At 59.0% G+C, this 17,529-nt stretch overlaps 1 protein-coding gene across 1 annotated transcript; it reads left to right on the top strand.

Annotated features, from left to right (window-relative positions):
• Positions 1–535: 535 nt before the first annotated feature.
• rab25b (RAB25, member RAS oncogene family b) lies at positions 536–17,239 on the top strand. The gene is made up of 5 exons (XM_052045784.1): positions 536–656; positions 7,851–8,046; positions 12,982–13,175; positions 15,376–15,456; positions 15,845–17,239. The coding sequence occupies exons 1-5, from the start codon at positions 617–619 to the stop codon at positions 15,973–15,975; spliced, it is 642 nt and encodes a 213-aa protein (XP_051901744.1). The 5' UTR covers positions 536–616; the 3' UTR covers positions 15,976–17,239.
• The last annotated feature ends 290 nt before the right edge of the window (positions 17,240–17,529 follow it).

The raw sequence follows: 17,529 nt of genomic DNA on the forward strand, positions 1-17,529 counted from the left end.
GCCGGAGACCCTCACCGCCTGAATCTCCCAGGCAGAGACCGGGACGGGCCGGGTGCTGGGGGATGGGATGGGTGCGGATGGTCAGCACGGCCGCAATGGGCCGAAGGGCCTGGTTCCGCGCTCTTGACAATGACGGGTGGGGGCGGGGCCCCAGGGGGCGGGGCCAGGCGACGGGACGGGGCCCAGTGACGGGATCAGGTGTTGGGGGTGGCGGCAGGGGGCGGGGCCAGGTGTCGGGGCCAGTGGCAGGGGGCGGGGCCAGTGGCAGGGGGCGGGGCCAGGTGTTGGGGGGCGGGGTCGTCGGCGGGGGGGCGGGGCCAGCGCTCGGGGACGGGGCGGGGTCAGCGGAGGGGGGCGGGGCCACTGTCGGGGCGGGGTCAGCGGAGGGGGGCGGGGTCCAGCGGCGGGGGGCGGGGCCAGGTGTCGGGGGCGGGGCCGGACCGCCCGCTTCACCTGCGCGGGGGAACAGGTCGGACCGGAGTTGGAGCCCGAACCAGGAAGTGGCGGCGGGGACGGGACGGGCTGGGCTGGGCCGGGACGGGACGGGACGGGACAGGGAGCGGCTGTCCCGGGAGGGGAGCGGCCGAGCGCTGGGCCGGCACCGAGCGGCTGCAGGATGAGTTCGGCCGAGCACGACTACAGTTTTGTGTTTAAAGGTGAGAGGCGGGAGGTGGAGCGAGCAGGTCATGGCGGAGGGACCGAGCCCTCGGGCTCAACCTAACTAGTAACTATCCCCCCCCCCCCCCCCGGGCTCACCTTAACTAATCACTATCCCCCCCGGGGCTCACCTGAATTAGTAACCCACCTCCCCGGGGCTCACCTTAACTAGTAACCGCCCTCCCCAGGGCTCACCTTAACTAGTAACCCACCCCCACAGGGCTCACCTTAACTAGTAACTCTCTACCCCGCCCCGCCCCCCCCCCCCCGGCTCACCTTAACTAATGAAACCCCAGGGCTCAGCTTTAGTGACCCCCACCCCACCCCAGGGCTCACCTCAACCAGTAAACCCCCCTCCCCAGGGCTCACCTTAACCAACAGTACAAACGTGATCTGACACTGACCACTGATCTGGTCACCCAACCTCAGCCTCAACCTGAACCCACAGCACTAACCATAACCAGTATCCTGTAACCAGCTCCTGAGCAGTCACCTGAATCTGTAACCACCACTAAACCTAACAACTGCAGGCACCAGCCATGGTCACTTGTCCTCACCACTAACCTGTCCACCTCATTCTGTCCTGAACTAATAACTTGAATCACTAACCTTAACCAACACTTAACCAGACCAGTGGCCATAACCTTGATCAAACCCGGCCAACGATCTGCAACCTAACTCTGCACAAGCTTCAACCAGGGACCCTGAACCCTAAACTGTTGGAGAACTGACCTGATCCCCGAACCCGTCCCCTCTCTGCATCCCCCAACACAGGTGACATCCAGCCCCAAGCCCTGACCAGTGAAAGGTTTGAAGGGGGCCTGAGGGACAAGTTTGGTACAGAGTTTGGTCCGTTCATGTGAGCAGCAGCCCGAGGAAGGAGTAGAGATAGGTACAGCTACGATGTTTTAAAAACACATTGGACAAGTACATGGATGGGAGAGGTCTCGATGGATGTGGGACTGGCTCAGGTGGACAACTTGGTCAGCATGGATGACTTGGGCTGAAGGGCCTGTTTCTGTGCCGTGTGACAGTGCAACGAACCCGGATCTCCTGACCACAAACCCGACCACGACCAGGTCACCCACGTTAGCCCCAATCCTGCCCTGTCCTGTCACAACCCGCAGCCCCAACCAGAGCTCCGTCCGCGAGGGAGGGTCAGGAATCAGGGCAAGGGTCCCGTGCACCTTCTTCACCAGCCGGTCCACCTGTTCCACCTTCCGGGATCCGTTTCTGTACTCCAAGCTCCCTCTGTTCCTCAGTACTCCCTACCGTCCACAGTGTGTGTCCTACCCCTGTACACCCAGCTCCCTCTGTTCCTCAGTACTCCCTACCGTCCACAGTGTGTGTCCTACCCCTGTACACCCAGCTCCCTCTGTTCCTCAGTACTCCCTACTGTTCACAGTGTGTGTCCTACCCTTGTACACCGTCCCTCTGTTCCTCATTACTCCCTACCATTCACAGTGTGTCCTACCCTTGTACACCGAGGTCCCTCTGTTCCTCAGTACTCCCCACCGTTCACGGTGTGTGTCCTACCCTCGTACACCGAGGTCCCTCTGTTCCTCGGTACTCCCCAGGGCCCCATCACTCATTCATTGTGTACCCCCTGTTATTGACGTCAGGGCCAAGCTCCATCTGCCATTGGTCAGCCCATCCTGCCAGCTGACCACCTCAGTGTCACCATCACTCAGGTCCGGGGTCTGTGGGAGTGTCACGTTACTTCGAGGAGGCTCTGAGCTCGTCCTTGGATCTGTTCCTCGGTTCGTCTGGCAACCTTTTCTGGTGGCGGAGTTGGGAGTGGAGGGTGCGATTCAGGAGTTCGTGCACGATGTGCCTCTGGGACAGGCCACTGATCTCCCTTCCCTTATCCCAGCAGTATGGTGGAGTCACACAGCAGGGAAACAGGCCCTTCGGCCCAACCGGTCCATGCCGACCAAGATTCCCATCCAAGCCAGTCCCATTTGCCCGTGTTTGGCCCATATCCCTCTCAACCTTTCCCCTCCATGGACCTGTCCAAATATCTTTTAAATGTTGTTAATGTACCTGCCTTGCCCACTTCCTCTGGCAGCTCGTTCCACATACGGACCACCCTCTGGGTGGGAAAAACTTGCCCCTTTCAATCTTACCCCTCTCACCCTAAACCTGTGCCCTCTGGTTTTAGGCTCCCCTCCCCGGGGAAAAGACTATGACCGTCCACCTTATCCATGCCCCTCGTGGTTTTATAAACCTCCATAAGGTCACCCCTCAGCCTCCTTCGCTCCAGGGAAAACAGTCCCGGCCCGTCCAGCCTCTCCTTGTAACTCAAGCCCTCCAGTCCCAGTAGCATCCTGGTGAATCTTTCCTGCCCCCCTCTCCAGCTCAATGACGTCCTTCCTAAGGCTGGGCGACCAGAACTGCACGCAGTGCTCCAAAGTTGGTCTCACCTCGATCAGCTGGGTAAGGGGGCTAAGGATGGTTTTCAATTCGGATAAGTGCGAGGTCTTGTATTTTGGGAAGTCAAACCAGGCTGGGATTTTGGCAGTGAACGGTGGGGCCCTGGGGAGTGCTGTAGAACAGAGGGACCTGGGTCTACAGGTACCTGGCTCCCTTAAAGTGGAGTCACAGGTAGACAGGGCAGTGAAGAAGGCATTTAGCATGCTGGCCTTCATCAGTCAGGGCACTGAGTACAGGAGTTGGGACGTTATGTTACAGTGGTACAGGACATTGGTGAGGCCGCACCCGGAGTGTTGTGTCCGGTTTTGGTTATCTTCCTATAGGAAAGACGTCACTAAACTAGCAGGTGAGCAGAGAAGATTTACGAGGACGTTGCCAGGACTTGAGGGCCTGAGTTATAGGGAGAGGTCGGCCAGGCTGGGACTTGGGAGCGTAGGTGACTGAGGGGTGACATTATGGAGGTGTATAAAACCATGAGGGGCATCGATAGGGTCAATGCGCACAGTCTGTTTCCCCAGGGTTGGGGAATCAAAAATTAGGGTTTCGGTTGACAGGGAAGAGATTTAAAGGGGACCTGCGGGGTGGTCCATATATGGAACGAGCTGCCACAGGGAGTGGGTGAGGCAGGTACATTAACAACATGTAAAATACACTCAGACGGGTCCACGGATTGGAAAGGTTTAGAGGGATACGGGCCAAACGCGGGCAGATGGGACTGGCTTAGGTGGGAATCCTGGGTCAGCATGGATGAGTTGGGCTGAAGGGCCTGTTTCTGTGCTCTTTGACTCTGTGACCTTCTGCGATCGTAACCTTGTGCTCAGTGCCCTGACCTGCGCCAGATGCCACTACCGGTGTCGGCCCTGCCGCTCTCTGCGGAAGTCCTGCCCCGTGACAAAATGCAACACCCCCGCGCTTGTCCGAGTTAAATTCCATCCGCTGTTCCTTGGCCCGTTGCCTCGCGGCTCCAGAGACCCCGGTTCGATCCCCAACTCCGGCGCTGTGTGCGGGTGGAATTTTCACCTTCTCCCAGTGACCGCGTGGGGTTCCCTTCCCCCTCCCCCCCCCTCCACCCCCAGACAACGTGCGGGGGTCAGTGGGTTCATCGGCCCCTGCGAATTGCCCCCTCCCTGAGTGTGTGGGTGAGGGCAGGTGTTGGTGGGAGAGTTGGGGAATTGGATTGAAGGGAAAGCCGTGAGCTAGCCTGGACTCGATGGGCCGATTGGCTGCCCTGGTGCACAGAAGGCAGTGCTGAACCTCCTCGTCGGCCTGCCTCCTCCGAGAGGTGGTCCCCGAGCTACGGGAAGGGCCGGGCGTTTTCTCTGAGACTCGCTGTGGGCAGAGGGGGCGGTGGGGGGGGGGGGGGGCGGAGGGGTAATCAGGGCCGCGGTTACGCCGCCTCCCCCCTCCCGTGCTTCAGCGAGTGATCCGACTTGGCCACACAGCCACAGCTGGATCACTGACCCCGGGGTGCGGTCACCACAGCTTCGACCATTTCCCATCCATTCCGGAGGCGGAGATTGAGGGAGGAGAGGGAGCCCAATGCTGCATGAGAACGAGCGAGGGAAGTGCCCGGTGTTTCTTTACATAAGCGCCCTGAGTCACAGAAACAGGCCTTTCAGCCCATCTCGTCCATGCTGACCAAGGTGCCCATCCAAGCCAGTCGCATTTGGTCCATATCCTTCTATCCCGACCATTGACGTGTCCAAGTGTCTTTTAAATGTTGTTGTTGTACCCACCTCACCCACTTCCTCTGGCAGCTCGTTCCATGTGTGCGCCACTCTCTGGGTGAAGAAGTTGCCCCTCGGGTCCCCTCTCACATTAAACCTGCACCCTCTAGTTCTCGATTCCCCAACCCTGAGGAAAAGACAGGGTGAATGCGCACCATCGATGCCCCTCATGATTTGATACACCTCTAGAAGGTCACCCCTCAGTCTCCTACCCTCCAGGGAATAAAGCCCCAGCCTGCCCAACCTCTTCTGTAACTCAGGCCCTCGGCTCCCCTCCTCGTAAATCCCCTCTGCGCCTTTTTCAGCTTAATGATGTCACTCCTGCAACAAGGTGACCAGAATTGTTCACAGTACTCCAGAGCCTCAAATAGCCTCCAACCCAGTTAAAAGTTCTACATGGCTGTAACTCAGTCCCAGGGCGGCGCAGTGGGTAGTGCTGCTACCTCACGGCTCCGGAGACCCGGGTTCGATCCCGACCTCCGGCGCTGTCTGTGTTGTGTGTGGAGTTTGCACGTTCTCCCTGTGACCGCGTGGGTTTCCCCCACCCCTCAGGGGCTCCGGTTCCCTCCCAACAAATGACGTGCAGGGTCGGTGGGTTAATCGGCCCCTGTGAATTGTGTAGGTGGGTGTGTAAGAGGGAACAGGTTCCAGCAATTGACGTGGGGAGCAGGATGACATGATGATCCAGTACAGACTCTGTGGGCCGAATGGACAAACACCTATTTTGTGAGCAACTTAAAACGTGAGAAATGAGATTCCAGTCTATAATTCCCGGCAAGTTTCTGATACCCTACATATTATCCGCGTTAACCACTCTTAAATTTCAGCCTGTAACTCACTCCCGGTATCTGGTATCACCACTGGCTGTTGTTGGGGACCTGTAACTCAGTGTACAACCTCCAACACTACATGAGTACAATCGTAGCCTGTAATTCAGCCCTGGGTGTGTTTGTTGTTTAATACATAGCTCCCCAAAACCTTGGCTAAGATCCCAGCCTGTAACCTCGCCCCAGAGATCTGTTATTCTATATATAAACCCCCCAAACCCCAGGATTAGATCCCAGCCTGTAACCCACTCCCGGGGACCTGTTATTCAATATATAAACCCTGATCCCCTGGATCAGATCCCAGCCTGTAACCCACTCCCGGGGACCTGTTATTCGATATATAAACCCCTGATCCCCTGGATCAGATCCCAGCCTGTAACCCACTCCCGGGGATCTGTTATTCGATATATAAACTCCTGATCCCCTGGATCAGATCCCAGCCTGTAACTCTCTCCTGGAGATCCATTATTCTCTGTATAAACTCTCCCAGTCCCATTTGCCCGTGTTTTGCCCACATCCCTTTAAACCCTACCTATCCATGGACCTGTCCAAGTGCCTTTTAAAACGTTGTAATTGTACCTGCCTCACCCACTCCCTCTGGCAGCTCGTTCCCGATACCCATCACCTGTGTGGAAAACTTGCCCCTCAGTTCCCCTTTAAATCTTTCCCCTCTCACCTTATACCTGTGCCCTCTGGTTTTAGACTCCCCTCTCCGGGGAAAAGACTGAGATCATCCACCTTGTCCATGCCCCTCATGATGTTATAAACCTCCAAAAGGTCACCCCTCAGCCTCCTTCGCTCCAGGGAAAACAGTCCCGGCCCGTCCAGCCTCTCCTTGTAACTCGAGCCCTCCAGTCCCGGTAACGTCCCCGTGAATCGTCTCTGCCCCCTCTCCAGCTCAGTGACGTCCTTCCTATAGCTGGGTGACCAGAACTGCACACAGCGCTCCAAGTGCGGTCTCACCAATGTCCCGTACAGCTGTAACAGGACGTCCCAACTCCTGCCCTGACCAATGAAGGTCAGCGTGCCAAACGTTCTTCGCCACCCTGTCTACCTGTGACGCCACTTTCAGGGAACTATGAACTTGTACCCCCAGGCCTCTCTGTTCCACAACACTCCCCATGCTACTGCCAGTTACTGTGTACGTTTTGCCCTGGTTTGACTTTCCAAAATGCACCACTTCATATTTGTCCAAGTTAAACTCCGTCTGCCGTTCCTTGGCCCACTTCCCCAGTTGATCCAGATCCCATTGTAACCCTAGACACCCGTCCTCACTGTCCACCGCACCGCCAATTCTGGTGTCATTCTGGTGATCTATGCAACCAACGATAAACCCAGCGCTGATAGCTGTGGCACACTGCCGGTCGGTGTGAAAGGCAGCCCTCCCCCACCGCCCCCTGCCTCCTCCCACCAAGCCCTTGTTGCTTCCAGGAGACAGCAGATGCTTGGACCTGGAGCAATATGACACGCTGCTGGAGGAACTCAGCGGGTCGAGCAGCATCCGTGGGGGGGGGGAATGGACAGCTGACATTTCGGGTGGAGACCAAATTTGGCTATCTTGTCATGGATCCCATGGGTTCTAACCTTCTCGACCAGCCTACCATGTGGGACCTTGTCAGGAAGAGTCCCACCAGAGGCATCCACCCCTCTGCTCTTGGTTCCCGCTTCAAAAAAAAATGCACTCGAATTTGCGAGACGTGATCTCCCACCACCATGGCCACCCCGACGATTCTTATTCGTTCCTCAGTCATGGAGAGAGAAAATGTTCCTGTCAGACTGGAGATTTCACATTTCCCCAGATTATTTTCCATTTGCCACGTCCTTTGCCCGCTCACAGAACTCGCCTACGTCCTCCTTTCGTCTGCTTCCCTACCCGCTGACCTTTGCAATTTTAGCAACTGTACCGTTATCAAATTGCGTTAAGAGTTAGGGTCCCGGTGCTGATCTCTGTGGCACCCCTCTCGTTAGATATTGCCAACCAGAGACTGACCGGTTCCTGTCTCCTATCAGCCGGCCAATCTCCCATCCAAACCTCCTGCAGCCTGATCTCTCAGTTTCTGCGATAACCTTTGTGGCACCTTATCAGATGCCTTCTAGAAATCTAAGTACATGACATCTATCGGGTCCCCTTTATCGACACACACGTCTCTCCTTCTGAAAACTGGCCGGTGTGTGTTTTTGGTGGTGACCCCTGTGTTGTTTGCAGTGGTGCTGATCGGGGAGTCCGGCGTCGGGAAGAGCAACCTTCTCTCTCGCTTCACCCGCAACGAGTTCAACCACGACAGCCGGACCACCATCGGAGTGGAGTTCTCCACACGCACTGTCACCATCGACGGAGTGGCCGTGAAGACACAGATCTGGGACACGGCCGGGCTGGAGCGTTACCGAGCCATCACCTCCGCGTACGTATGCCCCCATGGGGCGGGGTGCTGGGGTACCCAGAGGCATGGGCGATGCGGACTTCCGCTGTGCTCAGGCAGTGGGCTGAATGGCCTCATACTGTTCCTACCCCCCCCCCCCCCCACCCAATGTCAGCCGTCTCTCCACTCCCTTCCCTTAGAACACAGGCCATTCAATCAGGGCCATGCTATCCCGTTATCCCCGTCATCTCTCTCTGGTCCCGGGACAACTCTCGAACGCCCTTTCCTTCAACCCTTTTGCCATTTTCCTGCTGGACTGGGGGGGGGGGGGGGTGGGTGCAATTCACAGCGACCGATTAATCCACTGACCCCGCACGCGGGAGGGAACCGGAGCCCCCGGGGAAACCCACGCGGTCACAGGGAAAGCGTGCAGACTCCATGCAGACACACACACATAAACGCACACACGGGTGCACACACACAGGTGCGTACACAAACACAGGCACAGGCACGCGCACATAGACACACAGGTGTGCACAGACACTGTGCCGCCCTGCACAACCCCTTCCAGCCCTCCCTGAGTTCAGGATGGGGGGGGGGGGGGGGTCCCGTCGTTCCGAGGAGAGGTTGGCTGGGGCTGGGTTTGTTCCCACTGGGATTTCGGAGGCTGAAGGGAGACAGTCCCGAACGGCATGGAAGGGGTAGACAGTATTCGCCCCCCCCCACCCCCAAGGGTCAGGGAGCCAAGAACCAGAAGGCACAGGTTTAAGGGGAGCGATTTAAAGGGGACCTGAGGAGCAGGTTGTTTATCCGGAGGGTGGGTGGGCGCATGAATGGAATTTGGGCAGGTATGTGGGTGGAAGAGGGGTATATCCAGGGCTAATGTGGGCAAATGGGTTCTGGGTAGGTTAGCACTGGGGGCCAGCATGGACCAGGTGGGCCGAAGGGCCGCCTCCTGTGCTGCACCGTCCTGTGACTTGGTAAACGCAGCCACAGGAGGGAAGTCCACGTCACTCGGACGGGGAACAGTGTGGCCTCGGGGCTGGAAGGTTCATCGAACGTAGAACGGTACAGGCCCTTCGGCCCACCATGTTGTGCCAGCCCATGTAAACCTTATCCCCATTCTACCTCTCTCCTTCACCTCCTATAACCCTTTTCCTTTTGTCCATGTGCCCATCTCTTAAATGACCCTATCGTATCGGCCCCTACCACCCCCCGCACCCCCCCCCACCACAGTGCGTTCCAGGCACCCACCACTCTCTGTGTAAAAAAAAAACCCACCTCAGACACCAACCCCCCCCCCCCCACCAAACTTTCCTCCACACACCTTAAACAGGCAACCTCTGGTATTGGCCATTGCTGTCCTGGGGAAAAGGTGCTGGCCGTCCACTCTGTCTATGCCTCTCATGATCTTATACACCTCTATCAAGTCGCCTCTCATCCTGCGTCGCTCCAAAGAGAAAAGCCCCAGCTCGCTCAACCTATCCTCATAAGACATGCTCTCCAATCCAGGCAGCATCCTGGTAACTCTCCTCTGCACCCTCTCTAAAGCTTCCCCATCCTTCCTATAATGAGGCGACCAGAACTGAACACAATACTCCAAGTGCGGTCTGACCAGAGTTCTACAGAGCTGCAACATCACATTGTGGCTCTTGAACTCAATCCCCCGACTAATGAAGGCCAACACTCCATACGCCTTCTTAACAACCTGATCAACTTGCGCGGCAATCTTGAGGGATCTATGGACGTGGACCCCAGGATCCCTCTGTTCCTCCACACTGCTCAGAGTCCTGCCATTAACCTTGTATTCTGCCTTCAAATTCGATCTCCCAAAGTGTATCACTTCACACTTAGAACATAGAACAGTACAGCACAGGAACAGGCCCTTCAGCCCACAATGTCTGTGCTGAACAAGATGCCAAATTAAACTAAATCTCTTCTGCCTGCACGTGATCCATCTCCCTCCGTTGCCCGTATATTCATGTGTCTATCTGAAAGCCCCTCAAACGCCTCTTGTATTTGCCTCCACCTCCACCCCTAGCAGCACATTCCAGGCACCCACCGCTCTCTGTGTGTAAACAAAAACTTGCCCCGCACATCTTTAAACTCCCCCCCCCCCCCCCTCACCTTAAATGCATGCGCTTTAGTATTTGACACTTCTACCCTGGGGATAAAGGTTCTGACTGTCTACCCTATCTATGCCTCTCATAAACATCAGGCCTCTCCTCAACCTCTGCCGCTCCAGAGAAAACACCCCACGTTTGTCCAATCTCTCCTTACGTCTAACACTCTCTAACCCAGGCAGCATCCTGGTGAACCTCTTCTGCACCCTCCACATCCTTCCTGTAACGGGGCGACTAGAAATGCACACAATAGTCCAAGTGCAACCGAACCAAAGTTTTACACGGCTGCCGCACGACTTCCTGACTCTTAAGCTCAATGCCTCTTCCTTGCATGTGGAATCCAGCCGACCCTTTTGTAATTTTAAGGTCCTCTAGGCCCAAATCCAGTGGCAGGCAGAATCGTCAGGGCGAATGCAACAACGGGGGAACACTGGATTAAACACACAGGAGACTTTAAAGGTGATACACGTGGCAGATGGAATCTAATGTGGGCAAAATGTGAGATTATTCACTTCAGTGCATAAAACAGAAAAAAGCGCACTTTAAATTTGAATGGTGAGAGTTTCAACAGGACCCGGGCAACACCGTACACAGGTTACAGTTTCTCCGGATCGAAATCCACCTGCCACTTCTCCGCCCAACTCTGCATCCTGTCTCCTTTTCGTTGTGACCCACGACGACCTCCCACACTATCCGCAGCCCCTCCGACCCTAGCGCCGTCCGCAAACCTACCAGCCCACCCTTCCACTTCCTCGTCCAAGTCATTTCTGAAAGCCACGAGGAGCAGGGGCCCCAGAACGGATCCCTGCGGAGTGCCAGCTCCGGGTCGGGTACTCCCCTTCTACGACCGCCCTCCGCCTCCTGTGGGCAAGCCGGTTCCGAGTCCACGGACCCCATACCTCATGACTTTCTGGATGAGCCTACCATCGGGAGGGAAGTTCAGGGAATCCTGGATGTCAGGGGATGGGAGGGGAGCACCCTCGGCTGTTGAGAGTCAGGGGTACAAGGAGAAACGAGGAGGCACGTAGTATCATTGGCACACAAGAGGAAGATACATCCCAAGGCGTTTTAAACGTATCTTAAGAACAAGGGTAACCAGCAGTATGTGTGTGTGTGTGGAGCCAGGTCTTCACATCCGCACTCACTGAGGAGAAGGACGTTGTCGTTGGAGAATTTGGGAGGGTAGGGGGAGTTGGATAAATCTCTTGGGCCTGACGAGAAGTGTCCCGGGCTATCGTGGGGGGGGGGGGGGTGAGGGAGGAGGTTGTCAGACCCAGGACGTTGGAGCCTGTTCTACTAGGCTGCTTCTGGTTGCTTGTAGCAACGGAGGGAATAAGAGGAGCTCCGGTCCCTCGCCCTCCGCATTTGTGGCTGACCGGCTGTCTCTCCCCCCCCCCCCCCCCCCCACCACCACCACTCCTGATCTCTTCCCTACATCCCCAGTGTTGAGAAAGACCTGCCCCCTCCCCGCATGCGTCCAGCGTCGGCCCCCAAGGTGAGAAGCCACAGGCGCACCCCCACCCTGGCTGACTCACACCCCTCCTGCCTCCAACCCTGAGGTCGTTACCATGGTTCTGGATTCTGCAGCCGCCGGGAACATCCTCCCCCCGTGCCTGGTCCTGTTGAAGGTTCCTGGGTGTCCGCAAAGGTCCCATCTGCCTCCCCGACCCCGGTCCTGTCAGCCCAGGGACCGGCCCGGAGAACCTCCGGACTCCCTCGCCCGCGGGACCGTCCTCAGAGAAGGGGGGGTTGGAAACGGCCGGTGATACCGGGGGGGAGGGGGTGTGGGGTGGATGGGTGGGGTGTGGGGGGGTAGGGGGGGGTGTGGGGGGATCCTCACCGAAACTGCATCCACCCTGGACTTACCATTCACCCGGTGACTGCATCACATGGGGGTGTCTTTGTTCTACCCCCTGGTGCCCCCTCTCGCTCCCCCCCCGCGGCCCCTCTCACACCCCTCCCCTCATCCCTGCTCCACCCCACAGCTCCTCCCCCTCACCCTTCCATCGTACGACCTCTGCACCCCCTCACTCCACCCCTCCCTCACTCCCCCACCCCTCCCCTCCCCTCCCACCACTCCCCCCCACCTCTCCCTACTCCCCCCACCCCCCTCGCTCTCCTCCCTGCCACTGCCCTCAACTACACCCCCCCCCCCCCACTGCCTGGCCCCTGGTGAAGGTCTGCTGACCAGTCCTACCGACTCCAACCCCCCACCCCTCCCTCTTACCCTCAAAGATGTCCACCCACGCCCCACCCATGGATCTCCCTCGTCACCGACCCGTCGCACCCTCGGAGAACTCCGGGGGGTTGGGGGGGGCGGGGGGGTTTGTTAAACATGGTTTCCATGTCCCGGACCTGCGCGGGCCTCGCCTGGTCCCAGTCACGCCTTCCGAGTGTTGGGCTCAGCTCTGGTCCCACCGCCCCGCGCCCTCCGGCCTCTCCCCACCCCTGACATTTGTCTGACTCCCTGTGCTCACACTTCCCACTGCAGCCCCTGGGGGGGCACCCAGCCCATCCCCCTGCACTCCCCCCCACCACCCCCCCCCACCCCCCCACACCCCGACTCTACCATTCACAGGGGGACGGTTCACAGCGGCCGATTAACCCACCGATCCCGCACGTTCGTTGGGATGTGGGAGGGAACCGGAGCCCCTGGGGGAAACCCACGGGGTCACAGGGAGAGCGTGCAAACTCCACGTGTACACACACACACACACACACACACACACACACACACACACACACACACACACAGCGCCGGAGGTGGGGATCGAACCCAGGTCCCTGGAGCCGTGAGGCAGCGGCTGAGCCTGCTGCACCGCCCGTGTTACCTGGGTGTCTGTGGGTGCTGCAGGTATTACCGAGGGGCTGTGGGAGCGCTGCTGGTGTACGACATCTCCAAGCACCAGACATACGAGAACGTGGAACGGTGGCTGACTGAGCTTCTGGACAATGCAGACAACAACCTGGTGGTGATGCTGGTCGGGAACAAGAGCGACCTGGCGGACGTCCGCACCGTGCCCGTCGATGAGGCCATGTCCTTCGCAGGTACACGGCAGGGCGTCACCGAGGGGGCCGGGGCTGGGGAACCCAACCGAGGTATATAAGATTGCGAGAGGCACAGACAGAGTAGACAGCCGGTATCTTTCTCCCCCAGGGTCGAAATGTCTAACACCAGAGGGCAGGCATTTAAGGTGAGAGGAGGAAAGTTCAAAGGAGATGTGTGGGGCAGGTTTCCTCCCCACAGAGAGCGGTGGGTGCCTGGAATGTGCTGCCAGGGGTGGGGGTGGAGGCAGATACGATAGAGGCGTTTCAGAGGGTCTTAGATGTGCGGGGAATGGAGGGAGGTGGACACTGTGCAGGCAGAAGGGATTAAGGTGTCATTAGCTTAATGAGTTCAGCACAACGTGGTGGGCCGAAGGGCCTGTTCCTCTGCTGTTGTATAAAACGGGGTGGGCAGGTACTGAGGGGGCCACAAAGGTGCCACCTGATACAACGCAGGGCTCTCCTCCTCCTGACAGAGAGCTGCAGGGCACCCTACCTTCCCCATCTTTTATAATCACTGACTTATATGAGGTGAGATTTATTGTCTTGCGGCAGCAGTACAGTGCAGAGACACAACATTACTATAAATTACAAAAATAGTGCAAAAAATAAAGAGAAATAACGTTCATGGGTTCACGGACCGTTCAGGAATCTGACGGCGGAGGGGAAGGAGCTGTTCCTGAGTCGTTGAGTGCGGGTCTTCAGGCTCCTGTACCTCCTCCCTGATGGTAGTAACGAGAAGAGGGCACGTCCCGGGTGGTGAGGGTCCTCAGTGACGGATGCCGCCTTCTTGAGGCACCACCTCTTGAAGATGTCCTCGATGGCGGGGAGGGTTGCACCCGTGATGGAGCTGGCTGAGTCGACAACACTCTGCAGTCTCTTGCGATCCTGCGCATTGGAGCCTCCGTACCAGGCGGTGATGCAACCAGTCAGAATGCTCTCCGCCGTACATCTGTAGAAATTTGCAAGAGTGTTTGGTGACGTACCAAATCTCCTCAAACTCCTAACGCAGTAGAGCTGCTGGCGTGCCTTCTTCGTGGTTGCATCAATGTGTTGGGCCCGGGATAGATCCTCTGAGATGTTGACGCCCAGGAACTTGAAGCTGCTCCCCCTTTCCACCGCTGACCCCTCAATGAGGGCTGGTGCGTGTTCTCCCGACTTCCCCTTCCTGAAGTCCACAATCAGTTCCTTGGTCTTGCCGACGTTGAGCGAGGTTGTTGTTGCGACACCACTTAACCAGCCGATCTCTCTCACTCCTGTACGACTCCTCATCGCCGTCTGAGATCCTGCCAACAACAGCGGTGTCACCGGCGAATTTATAGCTGGCGTTTGAGCTGTGCCGAGCCGCACAGTGCTGAGTGTAGAGCAGTGGGCTAAGCAGTATTGCCGCCCCTCCTGCTGGGGGGAGCCAGAGCCCCCGGGGGGGGGGGGGGGGGGACCCACGGGGTGACGGAGGACGGGCAGACTCCCCTTCAGGAAGGTGCTGGAATGACCGTCCAACACCTACGGCTACAGAAAGTTCCCTGGTGTCGGCGTCAGGGTGGGTTCAGGGATGCCCGTGGGTCAGGGGTCGGGGTCACAGTTGGGATTGGGGTCAGGGGTCGGTGTCGGGGTGGTTCAGGAACTTTCACAGGTCGGGGTCAGGGGTCAGTGTTAGGGTGAGGGTGGGTGCGGGAACACCCATGGGTGGGGGTCAGAGTGGGTTCAACCCCCACCAATGGGTGATCTGCAAGTGGGGGAGGAGTCGGCTGTGATGTCACAGCAGGGATGAACCAGGCTGGGCGGCTGATTGGCTGCCGGCCTCCTCCTCCTCCGCACCCATGGCCTCCGCTGATTGGCTGCCGGCCTCCTCCTCCGCACCTGAGGCCTCCGCTGATTGGCTGCCGGCCTCCTCCTCCGCACCCTCCGCTGATTGGCTGCCGGCCTCCTCCTCCTCCGCACCCGCGGCCTCCGCTGATTGGCTGCCGGCCTCCTCCTCCTCCGCACCCGCGGCCTCCGCTGATTGGCTGCCGGCCTCCTCCTCCTCCGCACCCGCGGCCTCCGCTGATTGGCTGCCGGCCTCCTCCTCCTCCGCACCCGAGGCCTCCGCTGATTGGCTGCCGGCCTCCTCCTCCTCCGCACCCGCGGCCTCCGCTGATTGGCTGCCGGCCTCCTCCTCCGCACCCGCGGCCTCCGCTGATTGGCTGCTGGTTTGTGTGTGCAGAGAAACACCAGATGTTGTTCATGGAGACGTCGGCGCTGGACTCGACCAACGTGGAGCCGGCCTTCCAGTCCGTCATCTCAGGTAGGGCTCACGGGTGACCAACCCCCCCCCCCCCCACCACACAGTGTCCGCCCCCTCCCGCACACCCCCTCCTCCACACAGTCTGCACCCCCAAACATCGGCGCCCCCCACCCCCACCGAGGGTTAATCTGGGATTGGTGGAATGTGTCAGCCAACGGGCATGGAGGGAGGGCTTGGGTCAGCGTTGCCCCACTGGATGGGCCGAATGGCCGCCTCTGGCTCCTGTCCCGGGTTGTGGCCTTTCCATGAGCCGCTGGGGGGAGGAGGGGGGAGAGGAGGAGGGGTGGTGGTGGTGGTGGGGCAGTGGGTGTGGGGAAGGGTGGCTACACTGTGGAATCTTCCTGTGCCCTGACCTGCTGTTGCTAACCCCCCCCCCCCCCCCCCACAGAGATCTTCCGTCGCCGGGCGGAGGGGCGAGCGAGCCAGGCCACCCGGACAACCGTCGCCCTCAACCCCAACAGCGTCCCCAACGACGGGACGACGGCCGAGACCAGGAAACCCTGCTGCCAGAACATCTGAGGGCTGGCACCTCCTCCCACCCCCCCCCCCCCCCACCTCCCTCCCACCTCCCCTCCCCCAGAACCACCGCCCCCCCAGCACATCCCTCCCCAAATCTCCCCCATCTCCTCCCCCAACACCTCCCGCTCCCCCAACTACCCCCCCAGCACCGTACACACCCCCCTCCCACACCTCCACCCACCCACCTTCCCCTCCTGCCCCCAGCACCTCCCCCCTCCCCTGCTCCCCCACCCCCTCCCCCCAAGCCCCATCCCCTACCCCCCTCGTCCCCTCCCTCCAGCACCTCCCCAACCCAGCACCTCCTCACCTCCCTCTCTCCCCTCCCCTCACCCACCCCCCGCCCCCACCCCCAGCACCCTCCCAGGTCCGGGAGGCAGGGTCCCAACTCCACACCACCACCCTCGGGACCTCCCTGCACTCCAGGAGCCTCCTTGACACACAGTTCCCCGATCCTCTGCCGAGGGAGGTGGTGGCTCTCACCGGGAGCTCCAGCTGAGTGTTTCTCTCAGGGTCCGGCGAGGTGGGTGGGAGGGGCGGGGGAGGTGGTCGGGTGGTTCTCCCGGTGAAGGGCCCTGGGCCCACCCCCAGAGTCAGCTGTACACAGTGACTGGACAACACAGGTAACCTGAGATTGGACTGAGACCCAACATGGCAGCAAAGGGCCTCGCTGTCCCTCACTGTCCCCACCAAGGGCCACACCGGCAGTGTGTGACGGGACGGTGCGGAGGGAGCTTCACCCTGTGTCTGACCCCGGGAGTGTGTGACGGGACGGTGCGGAGGGAGCTTCACCCTGTGTCTGACCCCGGGAGTGTGTGACGGGACGGTGCGGAGGGAGCTTCACCCTGTGTCTGACCCCGGGAGTGTGTGACGGGACGGTGCGGGGGGAGCCTCACCCTCTGTCTGACCCCGGGAGTGTGTGACGGGACGGTGCGGAGGGAGCTTCACCCTGTGTCTGACCCCAGGAGTGTGTGACGGGACGGTGCGGAGGGAGCTTCACCCTGTGTCTGACCCCGGGAGTGTGTGACGGGACGGTGCGGAGGGAGCTTCACCCTGTGTCTGACCCCGGGAGTGTGTGATGGGATGGTGGCAGACGGGACGGTGTGCGGGTCCAGCTTTACGGAACATCCCGGATACCAGGTGGAGGGTGATGCAATGGCTGGTTTACTGGTTTTCTGTGAAGACGAGGGACAACCACACATTAATCTATGTAATTTACTAAGTCTTTGTGTATCCAATAGTAGAATAAAAAGAATTTCTTCTGGTGTTATAACACAAAGTGGTTTTTGTATCAAACACTGACTGAAGTTGGCTGAAAATATCCGGCAGGAATTGGGTGTGAAGCAGTGTCCCTGAGTCCTGGTGAGCCTGCCCTGGGGGTGGGGGTGGTGGTGTCCCGGTGAGCCTGCCCTCGGGGCAAGGGGGGGGCGTGCTTGTCCCGGTGAGCCTGCCCTGGGACTATGGAAGAAGATGAACAACAGGGTGATGCTCCACCGCTGCCGAATCCGTCAAGAGCCTTCTACCACTTGAATGAATTGTGCAGGTAGGGTTGGATAT

Source organism: Pristis pectinata, chromosome 40 (assembly GCF_009764475.1).
Source record: "Pristis pectinata isolate sPriPec2 chromosome 40, sPriPec2.1.pri, whole genome shotgun sequence".
In the NCBI taxonomy this organism is placed as follows: Eukaryota; Metazoa; Chordata; class Chondrichthyes; order Rhinopristiformes; family Pristidae; genus Pristis; species Pristis pectinata.